Here is a 19603-nt window from a genome sequence, read left to right on the forward strand (position 1 = left end):
AAAGTAAATTAACATATCTTTAGCACCTACTGTATGCCAGTTACTAGTCACCGAGGATACAGTAGTAAGAAAGATGTGTCCCAGTCCTTATGAAGCATATAAAAAAAGACCTTTTTTCTCCTCTGACAGGCTTTTACTGAAGAATTGCTGAAAACTAGATTATGAGTACTCATGGACCAGATGGCAGTTTTCTGCCCATCTGGGATAGTTCTAAAGAATAGACCCTTATGTATCAATCAAGGTTTCTTCTGGTTCTAAGCTTTCATGATCTATGATCTAATAGTTGAAACAGAATGTATACTTCCAGAAAGATGTTATACTTATATTAATCTTTTTAAGGAGAAAGAGGTATGGCCTATTAATTCAGAAGAAATTGAGTTCCTTCTGTCTCTTTAAGTAATTCTATTTAAATTCCTTTTCACTCTTCCTTCTCTGCTCACCTTCCAAAGCTCACCCTTAACCCTTTTATTCTCACTTCCCTTTACTTCCTTTAATGATTGAGACAAATTGTTTATTTTTAACTGGACATACATGACACCTTTAGTTAAGGTTTCTCTGTTAATTCCCATTTGTCATGTTCCAGATGAATGCAGACACACGTATGCCATTCCTCATTTCCCACTTCCATCAGGAATATCCTCCTTCTCCCAGTCTTCCATACTTGAAATCTCAGAGTTCATTTGCTTCTTCAAGAATTTTTCTTCAACAATCAAATTACTTTGTTCTTCCTCCTTTCAAAATAACTCCTAATGCATACCTTCTTTTATATTCTAGACAAGACATTGTTAATTCCAAGGCATATCACCCCAAGCCTAGTCAATTGCAACAGCCTCTAACTGGTCTCAGCCTCAGGGTCCCTTTTTAATCTGTTTTATACCATACTGACAAACTCATCTTCCTTCACCCAAATTAGTGATTCACCTCACAGAAATCTTCAATAGTTCTCTTTGCCATCAGCTAAATCTTGGGCCTTAGAGCCTGGAATTCCTTGTTTTGCACCATCTGCTTTCAACGTGCCTAGCTAATTGTATCTCACTGTCTTCTTCAAGTCCAACGTTCTGCTGCCTCAAGCCTTCTCTCAACTTGACACTATTCTTTACCTCTAGCCCTTTACATGTCCTATAGCATTTATTTCTTGCATATCCCTTTTGGTATTAACAAATACTTACTTATAAAGTGAACACATAACCAAGGAAAGAATTAATTGTGCCAGAATGCAAAGTACTGTTGTACAATTTCTGGCTTTTGCTTCCTGGTTTGTATATAGCATGGTATATTTGTTAAAAAAATCCAGCCAGTTAGAAAGATCTAATGCATGGAGGCTATTGTTTCAAAACTTTATCAGATTTCATTTCCTTGCATAATTGCTTACAGAATAAAGTGCTTGGTTCCTAAGTAGTTACAGCTTGTGAGGACATTGGTTGCTGTCAAGTTTTTCTCTTTCTTAACATTTTTTATTTAGTTGATTTTGCATTAAATCCACAAAATAGCTTTCTCCAATGATAATGTGTGAAATAAAATATTTTATGCTTATTTTTTTAGTTACCTTGAGACTATTTCCTGAATATTTCATTACATGGTTTTTTTAATTTAGTATTTTTACTCCATGTGTTTTTTTTTTTTTTTTTTTTTTAGGCAGAGTCTTACTTTGTCATCCTGGGTAGAAAGGCATGGCGTCATAGCACACAGCAACCTCAAACTCTTGGGCTCTAGCGATTGTCTTGCCTTAGCCTCTCTAATAGCTGGGACTACAGGTGCCCACCACAACACCTGGTTATTTTTTTTGTTTGTTTAACAGGCCCAGGTGGTGTTCAAACCCACCAGCCCTAACCATTGAGTCACAGGCACCCCCTCATGTGTTTTCTTAAGTTTGAGTTATAGGAATAAAAATTCACCTTGAGCTCATTTTAAATTCTTGGCAACAGTGGGTGCACCTTGGAAATTACTATTACAGTCCTCCTTTTATAAAAAGGAAACAACCTTGAGATTGAACGCCTATAATGGACTTAGATGCTGTATCTGCTTGGGCCCTACGAAGCTACTAACTTTATTACCAGAGGGAATGGCCTGTGGCACTGTCGTACTCTTTCACCATCCACATATTCCCCTTGGGATTTCTTTCTCAGTATGTGAAAAGGTCTCTGAGCAGTGTCCCCTCTATTATGGTATCTTCTGTACCCCCGAATTTTCACATTTCTCTCCTGATTAATTTGTTCATGAAATGACCCATTCTAAATTTAGAATTACTAGCACTCTGGGAGGCTGAGGTGGGTAGATTGCCTGAGCTTACGAGTTCAAGACCAGCCTGAGCCAGAGCAAGACCTCATCTTTAAAAACAAACTAGCCAGGTGCTGTTGGTGCCCATAGTCCCAGCTACTTGGGAGGCCAAGGCAAGAGAACCACTTGAGTCCAAGAGTGTGAGGTTGCTGTGAGCTGTGATGCCATGGCACTCTACTGAGGGCAGCATAGTGAGACTCAGTCTAAAAAAATTTTTTTAATTATGTATTCCGAACATTTCATTAGCATATATTTTCCACAACCTTGTCTATAACCCAATGGTGTCATATTCTTCAAGACCAGGATTTGATCTTGCATGGGGTTATAAATATCTTGACAACTAAAGTTTCACACATGTGTATACATGTGGTCTGCATTCGATACATTAATTGATTAAAAATAAAGAAATTAAGGGCAGCGCCTATGGCTCAAAGGAGTAAGGCACCGACCCCATATGCCGGAGATGGCAGGTTTAAACCCAGCCCCAGCCAAAAACTGCAAAAGAAAAGAAAGAAAGAAATTAAAAAGCCAACTGCTTAATGTTCATAAAATACCTATTTATTCAACTTTAATCTCCAGGATAGCAATTAAGAGCAAGAGTCCAAGGTGAAGGACTTTGACTCCTGGCTCTGCCAGTTTCCAACTACGTAAGCTTAAACAAGTTTTTTTTAGCTCTTGTGACTCAGTTTCTACAATAATGAAGTAGCAGTGGAATGCATTAAGTCTCAATTATTGCCAAGTTATTGTGAAAATGAAAAAAGTTGATTCCTAGTGTGCATATAGTGATTAACAAATATTAGCAATCTTGTACTGTATTTGGTACCTTCCATACATAACCTGTTCCTCTCCATTTATTAACCATAATAGTAACAATAACAGGAGCTCCTGATGTTTACTGAGTAATTACCATGTGACAGAAACGAGCCTAAATACTATATAGGGTCATATTGTCCACATTGTACTGATAAAGACAGTTAAGAATAATTTACCCAGCAACATTGTATTACTCAGGGTTCTCCAGAGAAATATAACCAATAGGATGGATGGATGGATAGATAGATAGAGATAGATTTATTTATTTATTCATTTATTATTAGGAATAATTAGAAGGTGTTAATAGCTCATGCAAGTTTGGGGGCTAAGAAGTCCTATGATCTGCTCTCTGCATGCTGAAGACTCAGAAAAGTTGATGATGTAATTCCAGTCTGAATCTGAAGGCCTGAGAATCAGAGGAGCTGATTCTTGGTGTAAATCCCAGGCCAAGGTGGGGAGAAAACCAACGTCCCAGCTTAAGCAGGCATGCAAGGCAGGGAGAACATACCTCTTTGTTCTGCCCCCAACTGATTGGATCATGTCCACCCCCATTGGGGAGGGCAATCTACCTTACTAAATTCACTGATTCAAATGCTAGTTTCATCCAAAAAAAACCCTTGTAGAAATGCCCAGAAATAGTCTGGGTGCCCATAGCTCGGTGGTTAGGGCACTGGCCACATGCACCGGGGCTGGTAGGTTTGAACCCAGCCCAGGTCTGCTAAACAACAACAACAACAACAAATAGCCAGGCATTGTGGTGGGCACCTCTAGTCCCAGCTACTAGGGAGGCTGAGGCAAGAACACTGCTTGAGCCCAAGAGTTTGAGGATGGTGTGAACTGACACCATGGCACCCTACCGAGGGTGACAAAGTGAGACTCTGTCTAAGAAGGAAGGAAGGAGGGAGAGAGGGAAGGAGGGAAGGGAGGAAGGAAGGAAGGAAGGAAGGAAGTGCCCAGAAATAAAGTTTAATCAGGCACCCCATGGCATAGTCAAGTTGATACATAGAATTAACCATTATAGATATGCAGTCAGTGTCAATAAGTATTCTTATTTGTTTCACATCTCTCTCTTCCTCCCTTTCTCTCTCTCTCTCTGTCTCTCTCTCTCTCTCACACACACACACACACACACACTACATTTACTTGTTTACATTGGTCAACTAGTCATCAAACAAATATTTGCTATTACTAACCCCTTAAACCCTGGATATAGAGTTGCACTATAAATGCTAACTGCGGGATTTAGTGTATCCTGGGAAGGGTGGAATGCAGGGAGAAAGAAATGACCAAGGAATGGTGCCTGCTATTTGGCAGTTTATAATCTTGCAAGAGATAATCACGTCCATATAACTAAAATGGATCCTATGATAGAAGTGCTCCAAATATAAACCAGGTGCTATGATGATGCTGATGAAGCCATTAATAAACTCTAACCCTGAGCTGGGAGAAAAGGTGGAGTAAGAGCATCCCAGAGAGAAGAAGCAACATAAAGGAGTCACACAAGAGTTGTATTGGATGGGATAGCACAGGACAGACAGGTAGTGTGGTGGGCTTAACAGGTAGAGCTTGGTTCATAGGGCAGGGTCAGAAAGCTGGGAACGTGGGTTCTGTGTGTTCCTTGTCATGTTATGTGCGTAACAATGAAGAAAATTCGGCATTTTTTGGAACCCCAGGTGGTCCAAGCAAAGCAAGGCAAGGCTAGGAAAAGAGCAAATGAAGAAAAGATTATTCTGGATATACACTGCGCACTTAATTTATGGTGAAAGGCCAGATTTGGCTTCAGACGAAACCAGCAGAGCCACTTTTCTGATAAGATTAAGATCAATTTTACCTCTTAGGACTTCTGCACACCACAGTAGCTGACTCCCGTGAGTTCTGGTGGCTTTGGGCAAGCTCCGAGTTTAGTACGGACTGTTCACAACCAAATCAAGATTCAGAGTTAGGCAGCTAGGATGCCTGGGGCTCCCACCAGTATTAATATCAGGTTGGCAAATGCCGGATGACAAAGTATACCGTTTCACCCATAAAATTCTTCCTTTTGTTCACACCAAGAATAGAAGTCACTAAGTTGATAGGACCCTGTGTCAAAATATTATAGAAGAATCTAATAGTAACAAAAATGGCATTTTTTTAACTTCATACCTTCTAAAGTTATATTTCTCAGTAATTTCTAAGTCCACCGAAAACCAAAATCTGAAAATTTCTTTTATCTCACTATCCACCATTTTCTACCCCAAATTTAAGCCTTGCCTCTAATTCTTTGATAACTAAGTATTAACCAACTATTGGTTACTTATCATCAATAATTAAATATCACTCAATGATCCATTAACTATTAATCAATATTAATTCTTAAAATAATCAAAAACAATAGACTAAAAGACAAGACATAATGTCATTTCACACAGCATAATACCAAATGGTGCCCTCCTTAATCTTTCTGTGGAATATTTAGACTTCGCATTTTTTCATGTTGCCAATTGAAGGAATATATTTCATTTGTGGTTGCCAATGAGTAGTATAAAATAATGTCATTTTAACATTGTTGAGAGAGGAATCCTTTGTGTTTGACCTTGGTTTGATAAAAATGGGTCTGGAAGACCATATACAGTAAGTGGATATTAAAACCAGGGTTATGAATTGTAGTGTTCTCAGCCTTAGAGACTCCACCTACCTTATCAGAAAAGAAGCATTGTTTTAATTGCTCCTCAGTATATATCATTTCTCTCCTATCCCTCCCAGGTGGCCGTCGAGGACCGCATCAGGCAGCTGCATGAAGCCCACAGGGACTTTGGCCCAGCGTCCCAGCATTTCCTTTCCAGTAAGTGATTTTCAGATTTTATCACGTAACCTCTTTATTGCATCTTGGTTTCTAAAAATCAAGAGTTAGAAAAAAAGGGGGGCAGATTAAGGGATGAATTACAATTATCTCTGCCAGATGCAGTAGAGGCATAAATCATCCTGAAAAATATAACTTGGTGGATGGATTCAGAAGGTTAGGAAGAGGAAGGCTAATTAGACTGTTTTGTCCAATCTTCAGCTAATACATAATTGTTTTCTGCAGTGCATTTTCAAGTTCTAACTTTATTAATATTTTTGAGTCTTTATTTCTACCTATCCATTCAGTTCATAAAGGTGATAATTATATTATCCAATGACAGTATGATCACTCAATATATAGTATCATGAATTTTAAATTCTTTTTTTTTTTTGGCCAGGGTTGGGTTTAAACCCACCACCTCTGGCCTATGGGGCTGGCGCCCTACCCTTTTCAGCCACAGGTGCCGCCCAAGATTTTTAAATTCTTTATCTCAGGGGCCGGGCACAGTGGCTCACAGCTGTAATCCCAGCACTCTGGGAGGCCCAGGCGGGTAGAGTGCCTGAGCTCATGAGTTCAAGACCAGCCTGACTATGGGGTGACCCTCCCCCACCCCCACTAAAAATAGCTGGGCGTTGTGGTGGGCACCTATAGTCTCAGCTACTCAGGAGGCTGAGGCAAGTGAATCACCTGAGCCCAAAAGTTTGAGGTTGCCATGAGCTGTGATGCCATAGCACTCTAAGGGTGACAAAGTAAGACTCTGTCTTAAATAAATAAATAAATTCTTTATATTGTTCATTAAAACTCCTTGCCTTCAAATTGGAACCCCAGCCTATGGGGTTTCCTGTCCTTATCTTATTCTTCTTTTCTCCTTGATCTCTATGGATTCTTCTTATTTGCTAGTTTTATCATTTTATAATTAATTCTATTATTTATATATTATTAATAAATATTGTGTATTTTATAATTCATACTAAGAGGAATAGCCTTATTAACTGAAAGTTTAAGTATTGGCACATCATAGTAGCCTAACAATACATATTGAATTGGCAAGCACCTGTTTTCCTCTGACTAATGTTAATTTATACAACTCTTTTTTTGATTATATAAGAGCTTTTTAGTATTTAAAAAGCCATACTTCTACCACATGGAGTTAATATTTGTTGGCACTTTCATTTGTATTTGTTCTGGTCATATTTGAATACATATGAAGGTTTTGCCATTATTTTAAGGCAATTACTTTGTGCCTAGCAATGTTACAAATATTAACTAATTTAATCCTTATGGCAACCCCATGAGGTAGGTACCATTGTCATATCAATTTTCATAATGAGAAATTGAGGCACATATCCATATAGGTAGTAGATGAGAGAGCTAGGATTCCAACACAAGAGGTTGGCCCCAGAGCCTATATTTTTAATCATTACACCATATTTTTCTTAATTTATATCTTTCATAGAGAGGAAACACTTCTATGTGATCTCCCTTCATTCTTCTGCCGTATTCTTTTCCTGATCATTATTTTTCTTAGAGACAGTGTCTCACTGTCTTGCCTCACTTGGTTTCAAACTCCTGGGCTCAAGCAATTCTTCCACCTCAGCCTCCCGAGGAGCTGGGACTATGGGCACATTCTTTTATTGGCATTTTCTAGTCATTTTCTATTCTCATGGTTTAATAAAAGGATCCACACTCAGAAATAGTTTTAAATTATTTGACTAGATGCTTTCATGTATTTCTCCAGTTGGCCATTGTCTTTTAGTACAAAAATTCCTAGAAGGTATTCATCCTGTCTTTTTGTTATTTATACATTGATAATGGATTAAGGAAGAAGATGTCTTTTTTTTATTTTTTTTTTTAGACAGAGTTTCAAGCTGTCGCCCTTGGTAGAGTGCCTTGGCATCACAGCTCACAGCAACCTCCAACTCTCAGGCTTAAGCAATTCTCTTGCTTCAGCCTCCCAAGTAGCCGGGATTGCAGGTGCCGGACACAATGCCTGGATATTTTTTATAATAGTCGTCATTGTTGTTTAGCAGGCCTGGGCCAGGTTCAAACCCACCAGCCTGGGTATATATGGCCAGTGCCGTACCCACTGAGCTATGGGCACCAAACCTGTCTTATTTTTTTTGACCAGATCTAACCTTATTTATTACTTACATGTGGTCTAGTTATTTAGACTGCATCATACGTGCTGAAGAGTTGCTAAGAAGACAGGGGCGATGGAAGTATTTCAGATTGCATGTGAAAACCCCACACTGTACCCTAGAAGTGCATTAATGTACATAGTTACCGTTCAAAAAAAAAAAAAAAAAAAAAAAAAAAAAGACAGGGGCCAGTTAAAGCAGTATATTTAAATGAGTGGATCGTGGCTTTTAAAGAATGACTCTAGAAAAATGATAAAGGCTGCAGATTTTATCTTCTGTATTTTTCCAAATCTCCAGTCTGCTTAACTTGCCTTGGTGACAGCCATTTTATTTGATTTAACTCAGATTAAAGTGATAACATACTCCTAAGTGACTCGTAAACCATAAATAAAAAATAGTACTATTATGAACATTAATTATCCCTCAGACACCATGTGTATTCATTCATACTTTCTTCTGCCTCCCCCCTCTAAATTCCCATGTCTTCCCCCATTAAAACCTATTCCCAGAAAATGATATATTCATTTAACCCAAGTGCCAGGTAAAGTTTAATGTGTACTTCTCCTGGGTCATTTGCATTTTATTAGGGTGAAAATCCATAAGCCTGAGGAATGGGTCTCTGATGGTAGATCATTGGCCTCTGAGCTGTGAGGGAAGAACTTTGAGGGGCCAGGTAGAGCATCTTCCCACCTTTCAAACCATATCCCATCAGTGCCTACTTCCAGAAAGGTCAGGCCTGTTAGACACAGACAACCTTAAAGAGACTGATCTACCTTCCTGGATGTAGGCAGCCCCAGAAGTCACTAATCTCTTAAATACTCATGTGGAATATCAGTATATGATTAAAAGTTTTGTTTGTTGCTGGGCGCAGTGGCTCACGCCTATGATCCTAGCCCTCTGGGAGGCCGAAGCGGGAGGATCACCTAAGTTCGAGACCAGCCTGAGCAAGAGCAAGACACCGTCTTTAAAAACTAGTCGGGAGTTGTGGTGGGCACCTATAGTCCCAGCTACGAGGGAGGCTGAGGCAAGAGAATCACTTGAACCCAAGAGTTTGAGGTTCTGTGAGCTATAACTCCATGGTACTCTACCCAGGGTGAAAAAGTGAAACTCTGTCTCAAAAAGAAATAAAAATAAAAAATGTAAGTTTTGCTTGTGGATATAAAACAAGTTCCAATTTGGTTCATGAGGTCTTTAAGATTAGGACAACGAGATTAAAGATGGGCCCTTTCTTTATGTTGTCCTTTATAACGTTACAAAGGTAATGATATATTCTCAAGAAAATGTTGGTCCCAGACTTCAGCATTATACAGTTCATCCATGTAACAGAAACACTTGTACCCCCTTAATATTTTGAAATAAAAAATTACAAGAAAAGAAACAAATTGGAAAGGAGAGAGTACAAATAGGATAAGGAAATCATCTCTGGAGTCACTTATTTGCTATTAAATAGTGTTCTATAAAAGAAAGTCAGGCTGGACACAACGGTTTATTCCTGAAATCCCAAAGCTTTGTAAGGCTGGGGCAGAAGAATCACTTAAGGCTAGGAGTTCAAGGCCAGCCTAGACAACCTAGTGAGACCTTGTCTCTACAAAAATTTAAAATTAGCCATAAATAGTGGTGCATGCTGATAGCCCTACTACTCAGGAGGCTGAGACAGAAGATTCATTGGTCCCAGGGGGTTTGAAGTTGCAGTGAGCTATGATCACACAAACACACACGGCCCTTGGTGAAAGAGCCAGGCCCTATGTCTCTTCTCTCTTTTTTTTTTTTTTTGAGACAGAGTCTCACTATGTCACCCTCAGTAGAATGCCCTGGCATTACAGCACACAGCAACCTCAAACTCTTGGGCTTAGGCAATTCTCTTGTCTCAGCCTCCCAAGTAGCTGAGACTACAGGCACCCACCACATTGTTGTTTGGCAGGCCCCAGGCCAGGTTCAAACCCGCCAATGGTGTGTGTGGCCAGCTCCCTAGCTGCTGAGCTACAGGTGCCGAGCCCAGGCCCCATCTCTTAAAAAAAAAAAAAAAAGACAAAACAATAAATACAGCTTTACAGCTTTTCTCTCTCAAATAAATAGACACATTCGAAAAATTAGACTAATGTCATCTTAAATGGATTTGAATTGACACATATAAATTTGCTTCCACGTTACTAGGAATAATAATGGAGCGATTTCCAAAGCTTAGAAATTACAAAGAAAAAAAAATAAGGATGAACTACTGACTGTAACCACACACACACACACACACACACACACACACACACACACACACTCTTCCCTTTGGAGAGCACATTGCCAGCTATCTGGTTTTTATCAGAAGAACGAGGCAGACTTTTACTAAAAGAGTATTCACTGTTTCTTCCTGGTGGCCCAATCTCTACCCTTTTTTATTTCAGATTGATATGAAGGTATAAATGATTAGGTATCATTGTTACATTGCCAGTCTCCACTTCTTAAAGAAGTTGTTTCTTTTATTTTAGATCTAAGAGAAAATGAGAAGAAAAAAACATTGTAAAATGTGACCCTTCTCCATGAATAGATACTAACTTGCCTTTAATTCTGGTTTTAATACTCTACCACTCTTAATTGACTTGTGCAATTTAAACCACGAAAAAGGAGAAATTCTAAGAGTATAATTTTCTGATATATTAATTATATATAGTTGGTAGGTACAATGTCAGTCACTTCATAAGTCAAGTGTTCAAGAAAGTACCATAGTATTCACTGATTGGCATAGTAGTCTGAGTATCATCCTTCTTGTAGTATTTTTAAGAATTTAAGAACTCTTTCTAACTGTCTTCTAAATTCTCTGGGCTTCTTCTGTTCTAAATTTTACTTTTGTCACCAAGAATGATAACTGTATATTTGGGTAGCCATTGAAATCTTCCTGTATCGGTAAAAAGAATTTATGGTTGTCTTAATATTTTACATGTTCTAGAATTCCCTAAAGAGTATTTTCTAAACTGAATTCCTCTGAACATTAGCATTCTGTAAGAGTTTAATAACTGTCCCTTGAGAAACTAGTTCTAAGATCAGTAAGACTAGAAAAACACTAAGTTGTAAGCAAGGTTCTTTGCTGTTGGGAGTCTTAGTGCCTTTATTGTACATTGAAACTCTAAGAGGAAGATAGAGAATGCACAGTCCTTCTCTGTGCCTGTGTGATTGTGGAAGCCTTTTTCAGGCACACCAATTAATTTTTCACTAAACATGCCACGGTCCACAGTGAATCTTTGCTCTAAAGTGGTATTTGCCAAATGGTTTAATGACAAGAATTTTCTCCTGAAGGACATGACTAATTAAAAAGAAAGTATTTATAAGGCGAAAGGGCCAACTCTGTCTTTACTAAAGTTCTCAGCCCCAGCCCTACCCTCACCCCCAGGAATCCCCTTATGCTGGGGAATCTTCTAACTGGAGAGAAGCTTAGAGAGTATCTGTCTATACAAGTCCTGTTCAAACTCTGAGATATGGCTCAATAGTGAATCCTCAAGCCAGTTTAATAACTTGCCTCCAACAAATTTTTACTGCAGTGGAATGAAATGGAACAAATTAGAAAACATCCAGTACATTACACAAGCAAGGTTAAGTATTGTTTTGATACTTGAATCAGTTAGATTTGTGTATACGCATGCATGTGTGTATGTATGTGTGCACTAGATCACAATGAAAAGTATTTTCCTTCTATGATTGCAATCAAAAGAATTCGAGGGCAGTGCCTATGTTTCAGTGGGTAGGGTGCTGGCCCATATAATGAGGGTGGCAGGTTCAAACCCAGCCCCAGCCAAACTGGAACAAAAAATAGCCAGGCGTTGTGGCGGGCGCCTGTAGTCCCAGCTATTCAGGAGGCTGAGGCTAGAGAATAGCCTAAGCCCAGGAGTTGGAGGTTGCTGTGAACTGTGATGCCACGGCACTCTACTGAGAGTGATAAAGTGAGACTCTTTCTCTTTAAAAAAAAAAAAAAGAATTTGAGAGGCTCAGTGCCTGTAGCTTTGCCGCTAGGGCGCTAACCACATACACCAGAGCTGGCAGGTTCAAATCCAGCCCGGGCCTGCCAAACAACAATGACAACTACACCAATAAAATAGCCAGGCTTTGTGGCAGGCACCTGTAGTCCCACCTACTTAGGAGGCTGAGGCATGAGAATCGCTTAAACCCAAGAGTTTGAGGTTGCTGTAAGCTATGACGCCACAGCACTCTACCCAGGGTGACAGTTTGAGACTTTGTCTCAAAAAAAAAGAATTTGAGAGGCATTGAATTACTCCAGCCCTTCCCTTATTTTACAGATGACAAAATAGGTGCTAAAAGATCAAATGACTTAACCAAGGTCAAAAGATAGTTATAATAGATCTGAGACTGGAACCCAGTTTCTGGACTTTGAAATCACATCTCACCTGCCTTACCAGGATACTCAGGCCAATGACTGTCTGGTCCATCTGATATTGTCAAAGACTTTTGTCTCTTCCAGTCTTTTTAGTCTGATCTTGTACTAAATTAATTTACTTAGAGCCTGAACTTTTCTCTTGACACCTCTGGGCTAAAGGTTGTTTTTATCATTGTGGATATGATGTATCAGTGTGTAAAAGCTATAGAACCAGAATGGCTGGGTTCAAATACTAACTCAGATACTTAATCTCTTTATTCTGAAATTTAAAATGGGAACAATAGTATTTTGTTGTTGTTGTTATTGTTGAGACAGAGTCTCAAGCTGTTGCCCTGGGTAGAGTGCCATGGTGTCACAGCTCACAGCAACCTCCAATTCTTGTTCTCAAGCGATCCTCTTGCCTCAGTTTTTCTATTTTAGTAGAGATGGAGTCTTGCTTTTTGCTCAGGCTGGTCTCAAACTCGTCTCAAACTGGAGCTTAAGCAATCCACCCACCTCGGCCTCCCAGAGTGCTAGCATTACGGGTATGAGCCACTGTGCCTGGCCAGAATAATGGTATTATATTTTGTCAGTCTTAAGACACACTTTTTCACCCATGTTTTAATAGCTCTGAAATCAGGATGCACCTTACAACCAGTGAGGTCTTCAATTCAGTGAAATATGGTTGTATTATCTCACTGCGCAACAGTGAAGATCAAATAGTTAATATATGTAAAACCCATAGAACGGTGCCAGACACATAGTAAGTGCTATTCAAGTGTTTTCTATTAGCTTCAACATTAGCATGACTGCTATTAGCTTTAACATTATTACTTGACAGTATAAATTAGCATATGCCTGTTAAAATCAAACTAGTCATGAAAGCAACTTTCATTCTCTGGCAGTTAATTGGGAATGTAAGTAGTCCCTCTCCTTTCTGAAGATGATTTCCGTGGATCTAATCTGAAAGTCTAGAACTTATTTTACAGATGACAAAACAGGTGCAGAAAGATGAAATGACATAACCAAGGTCAAAAGATAGTTATAACAGATCCGAGCTTTGCACTTTACAACTCAGTAGTTGTTTGTGTAACGAATGCATAGATGAATAATCAAACGAGTAGACGCCAATCTCTATAAGGTAAGGATGATATTAGTCTTTTGACAGTTATATTCTGCAGTACCTAATGTGGTACCTGGCACTTAGTAAGTGTTCAATAAATATTTACAGAATGAATTATATCTTACATCCTTAAGAAGAAGAGGTAAATTCACTCTTGACAGTGTTAATACACAGTGGCATGAGATTTACCATAGTCCCCTCTTACATAGTAGACACTCAATAAATAATGTGACCTTTTATGTTGTTTCTCAGCAAAGACTAATAGCATTCATAACTTTATATGGTCATTTTTATCAAAGTCTACTGTGCCGTGTAATATATTAAGGGAAAAAGCTGACTTCAAAATTACAGCATGATCACAACTACATTAGAAAATAAAATAATAACAGGAAGATGCACATAAGGGAAAAACCAAAAATACACTAAAAGGCAAACGTTTAAAATGTGTCTTTTCTTTCTTTTCACTTTTGCAGATTTTCAGTAATAAGCATGTATTACTTTTATAACAGAAAAAAACAATAAAGGTAAAATTTTTACATGCTAGCTTTTAACCCAGTGACTTCTTGTGGTATTATACTCTATTGGTGGCAACGGCACTCCATAACACCAATTTCTTTTTCACTATTTACTCTGAATGTAAAAGCTGGGAGTTTTACCGAGTGACCTTCTTGTTCTCTGATTATGAGACACTGTAAAAAGAAAGAACTGATCAGTTATTTTTTGCAGGCTTTACAATCGAGCTGCCACATCCCTGGTTAACTCTTTTTCTCTCTTGTCAAAGCAACCCAAGCTTTTACAGTTTCCCCTGGATACAGAGGCCTAAACAGTTTGTTTCCATTTTGAGAGCTGCCAAGCCTTCACCTCTGATGCTCACCCCATACACACACTTAATAACAATAAAATGTAAGGAACAAAACCTTTAGGCACATCTAATAATTGCTGACATTTCTGTGAATAGTGCTTCAACCTATGTTACCATTGTCTTCAGGGGATGGGTGATTTGAAATATGAGTAGGCCAATCATTTAAGCTTCAGACTGCCTTAAAATAACTATCATGATAAAGTCAAAGAATATTGCAGGTCCAATGTGAGATGATTCTCAGCCTAAAGTTCTCTATCAGGTAAGATCTCAGGGCAAAATAATTTGGGCCAGTTGTTTTCAGCAATCATGTGTTATCCCAAATGTTGGGAATTTGGGACAAAAGCCATCTAACCTATCAATGATGCTGATAATGCCTCTATAAATTCAAAGATAGCCTTCCAGATGCCTACAGAAAGCAGTCACAATGATAAATAATTACACTCTTTTCTCCAAACCTGTTGCCATAACCCTTTTCCTTTACCTCAAATTTATACTCTCCAGTAAGCCCTCAGACTTATTTGCTTAGAGTGTCTTTAATAACCAAATTTTGCATTCATGGCCCTATATATCCCATTGATTTGAACACATAAGGAAACTTAGGAACGTTCTCAGTTTCTGCAATGGAAGAATTTGTGTGCTGGGACTGGCTTATTCTGGCTGGAGTCCATTATAAAATACATAGGAATTGAAAGCAGTTATCAGACCTATATTTGGTAGCTTGAAATCAGCCATATTGAAAAGATTTACCTTGCAGAAATTAGCAAATACTGCAAATAAAGGCTTTGGGAGATTTTTCATTTTGGTTTTTCATGGTTCTCTTTTGTTTTTTTGCATGACTACTTTACCAAAAACAACTAATTCATTTATGTTGTTCAGAACACCTAAGTCCCTGTATCTTCTTAAGCTTAGCAGCAAGAATGTTTAAGATCCAAATATTTCTTTGCCTTAGGAAGAATAACCACTTGTTCTGCTTTTTCTGGGAATCCCCTAGTTTTAGCACTGAAATGCACATATTCCAGAAAATCTCCTTAGTCCCAGGCAACCCAGGATGAGTGGTCACCCGAGCCTAAGGCAAAGTCTTTTAGAAGTAGAACTCTAGCTGGGGCTTCCAGTGGAAGTAAGGTGAAAGGTTGGGACAGAAGCAGGGTAGAATAGGGAATGCTGGTCAGAGAGTCAAAGTAAACAAGAAGGTAGAGACTCACTTCAGCCTGGTCCCATACGGAGCTCTGAAGCACAAATTGCACCACAGTGTTGGCCCTTCCTTCTTTCCCCATGTCAGTGAGTCATTGGCTGTGGATTTCTGGGGCATAGGACATAGCAAGGCAGTTTCCACTTGGTTGAGGGAGGTTCCCTGGTGAAAGGGGCAGTAGGACCTTAGCTACCAATACTTACAAGAGCTGGGGATGGGTGAACCAGCCCAGGAAAGAGAATCTGAGTGGGACATCCATTGTATTAACCTCACCCAGACTTTATGAGACTACTGCAGTCTCCCGTGCACGATCTGGTATTAGTGCTAAATGGTGGCATTTGGCTTGATTACTAACCATCACACCTTCCCGATATACCTACATGGAAATTAGCCTGATGGCATGGCAGAGATGAGGCGAATGCCTGTTTCTTTCTTATTTCATCTTCCTCATTGTGACAGATTCTTCTGGGCCTCGCGAGAACCTAGGGCAGAGAGAGCAGCACCAGTCTGAATGAGTTTCATGACGTGGGCACTATTTTAGTGGCATACTGGCTCTGAAAGGTACATTTTTACACTCCCCAGAAAATGAAGGCGTTTGTGAGTTTGGCCTGGGGTAGCATTTTGTCATCTGTCCCAGAATACAAAGCTTTGCACAACAGAAATGGTGGAATCACATCCCTGTGGGCAAAAATCATTACTTTCGTTTTTCCATTTGGATGTTTTCCATTTTCAGAACACAAACAGTTTGGGATTACAAAATACTTTTTGGTGAGAACTTTGAAGTGAGGACAAAAGGCATTTTGTTCTTTTGTAGACTTACATAAACTGTTCCTGGTTTAGAAACAACCATTCCCCTGGATTTTTAAATAGACTTTCAGATATTAGTAATAAAAATCATCTTGATATCAGTCTATTGCAGGTACCGCACTGTTACCTGCTGTGTCCTCTTAAGTCTGTAAGGAACAAGGATGGGCTTAGGTGATGAGGAGTATTTTCAGGATATGGGGAAGAACAATTCCCATGAAACATGTGTTTGCTGCCATTGACTTCAAACTGTTCGTATCATAGTTTCTCTTTTCTCCGTACCTAATACCTTCTACTTATAGTTTCTACTTCCTTGTAACTTCTGTTTACTTCCTTTGTTATCTGACTCTTTTTTAACTTCCCTACCTCTGTGTCATCTCCGTTTATCTGGGTATTACAATCAAGTTCTCCAAGCAAGAGTGTTTGACTGGTTCAGTTATTTCCTAGCTGTCTAAGAATAAGGCCACCTCACAGGCTGCAGGATAGACTGTAAACCAGGCTTTCTTGACCTGAGCACTATTGACACTTTGGACCAGATAATTCTTTGCACAGACTGTCCTCTGTGTTATCCCTGGCAATGTCCCTGGCCTCTACGTGCTATATGCCAGTAGCATCCCTCTCCCTCAGCTGTGAGAACCAAAAATGTCTCCAGCTATTGTCAGCTGTCCCCTGGAGGCTGAAAATGTCCCTTGTTGAGAACCATTTCTGTATACCACCTCTAGACAATGTGTAGCAATGAAGATCATGTGGAACACTAGTGACCTATGGCTGAAGAATCCTTTGAGACTACTTTTCTGTGCCCCAGGTTCCCCTTGAATGAAGGGGAATACCCTCACCAGGTAATCTCTTGGGATTGCCTTAGCTGCCTCACCCAAGATCACACACCTTCCTGATTAATGTAAAAGTATAAAGACCTGGCCCTTTGGGCTCAACTCAGGAGCCCTCTAACATTCTAACTCAAGATCTCCCATAGGGCTGACCAAGACTGTCACTGGGCCTCCATGCAAGCTTGACTTCTCCCTATTGCCATCCTTGTTCCCTCCCCCTCCTTTCAGTAGTCGTCTATTTTTTTTTTTTCTTTTGAGACAGAATCTCTGGCTGACACCCTGAGTAGAGTGCCATGGCATCACAACTCACAGCAACCTCAAACTCTTGGGCTTAAGTGATTCTCTTACCTCAGCCTCCCAAGTAGCTGAGACTACAGGCGCCCGCCACAATGTCCGGCTATTTTTTAGTTGTAGTTGTCATTGTTGTTTGGCAGGCCCGGGCTGGATTTGAACCCGCCAGCCTCACTGTATGTGGCTGGCACCCTAGCTGCTTGAGCTACAAGTACCGAGCCAGTAGTTGTCTATTTTAAGGGCATACCAGACTACGTATCCTGTTCTCTAAACTTTGTCTTAGAGTTAGCTTCCTAGAAGAACTCAGTCTTTGAGGAAGCAATGTAACTGACAGGCATTTAGGAGCATCTGAGAAAAAGGCTTTGTAACAGGCCCATTATAGTCATTGGATATTTTGATTTACTCTTCATAATGAGACTGATGATTTTGTCTAGTCACGATCATTATTTAAGGTATCTGACCTCATGATCTCCATTAATGGGTAAGGACTTTGGGGACAGTATAAAATTACATCACTTCTCGCCTTCCACCTTAAGCTCAGCAGTATACATGCTGATAACAGGCAAGAATTAGAATGCAAGATGGTCAATAAAATAGATCCTAAAAGGAAATAAGTTAAAGTGTGTGCACTGTGAGAGTAAAAGGCATGCAATACTTTCTTTAAAAAAATTTCTTCCATGGCTTGGCACCTGTAGCTCAGCAGCTAGGGTGACAGCCACATACACCGAAGCTGGCAGATTCAAATCCAGCCTGGGCCTGCCAAACAATGACAACTATAACCAAAAAATAGCCAAGCATTGTGGCGGGCACCTGTAGTCTCAGCTACTTGGGAGACTGAGGCAAGAGATTCACTTAAGCCCAAGAGTTTGAGGTTGCTGTGAGCTATGACGGAACAGCACTCTACACAGGGTGACATAATGAGACTCTGTCTCAAAAAAAAATAAAAGTTTCTTGCATCTAATACACCTTGCATATAGATGCAGGATATGCCTTGATCAAATAACTGTGCATTATAAAGATTATTCCCACTCTAATTCAATAGGAAAGAATTCAGTCTAGAGCTCAGTCTGATGTCTTGAGAAAGTTAATGTGCTTTGCTTTATTTTCAGTTAGCTAAAAATTGATTCATTTTGTTACTCAACAAATGTCTATTGAATGACCAATACAGGTCAAACTCTGTTCTGGGAACTGGAGAAACAGCAGTGAGTAACACCAAGTTTCTCTGTCACTGAGCTTAAATTTTAGTAAGATAAGATGAGCAATCAGGTGATGATAAGTTCGAGAAAGAAGAAGAAAGCAGAATGAAGGGGCTATAGGGATCGGGGAAAGGAACTCTTCAAATGGAGTGGTCAGAGATGGTAATATTTGAGTAGAGAAGTGAGGGAGTGAACCAGGCAGATATTGGGGAGGAGACAAAGTTTTCCAGGCAGAGGAAACAGAAAAGGCAAAGAATCCAAGAAGGGAACATATTTAGAGAGTTTAAGGAATAGCAAGAAAGCCAGTATGAATAAAGCCAAGGAAGCAAGATGGTGATGATATGTGGGCAGTGAGCAACCAAAGCCCTGATGAGGGAGAGTCTTGTTGACTATGGTTGACTAAGGTTAAAATCCTTTGGGATTTGTTCTTAACGAGAGGGAAGATTTGGTATTCTGAGCTAAGAAGTAACATGTGTCTGTAGCATTCTTCCTTTCTATGCCTGTAGTATTCATTCATTCATTCATTCCTACGTTCATTCTTATGTTTACTAACACACACCAGGCACTTGGAATATCAGGAGGAGAAAGACAGAATTCTGGCTTTGCAATATTCAAATCCTAATCACAAAAAAACAAATCTAATTTAAAAAAACATAAACATGATCTTTTATAGTGGTGGTAAATAGTAGGTGCTATAGGAGTAGAGTGGAAGAAGGAATTAATTCTGCAGTGAGGGAAATGAGATGATCTATCTGGATTAGCATAAACACACATTATCCCTTAGGCCAAGTACAAATCCAAGGTAAAAGGTATTCCATCTGATAGAAAACTAGGGGGGGGCGGAGCCAAGATGGCGAACTGCAGCCAGCTTTTTACAGAAGCTCCCGTCCAGAAGGAGGCTGAAA

At 39.5% G+C, this 19603-nt stretch overlaps 1 protein-coding gene across 1 annotated transcript in view; it reads left to right on the forward strand.

Annotated features, from left to right (window-relative positions):
- DMD (dystrophin) overlaps positions 1–19603 on the forward strand; it is a 2307273-nt gene that overhangs the window by 2036605 nt on the left and 251065 nt on the right. The window contains exon 61 of the mRNA XM_023515448.1: positions 5833–5911. Coding sequence (XP_023371216.1) covers positions 5833–5911 — 79 coding nt within the window. The remainder of the gene's footprint in view (positions 1–5832; positions 5912–19603) is intronic.

This window comes from Otolemur garnettii, unplaced genomic scaffold (genome assembly GCF_000181295.1).
Source record: "Otolemur garnettii isolate 467f Iridium unplaced genomic scaffold, OtoGar3 scaffold00072, whole genome shotgun sequence".
Lineage (NCBI taxonomy): Eukaryota > Metazoa > Chordata > Mammalia > Primates > Galagidae > Otolemur > Otolemur garnettii.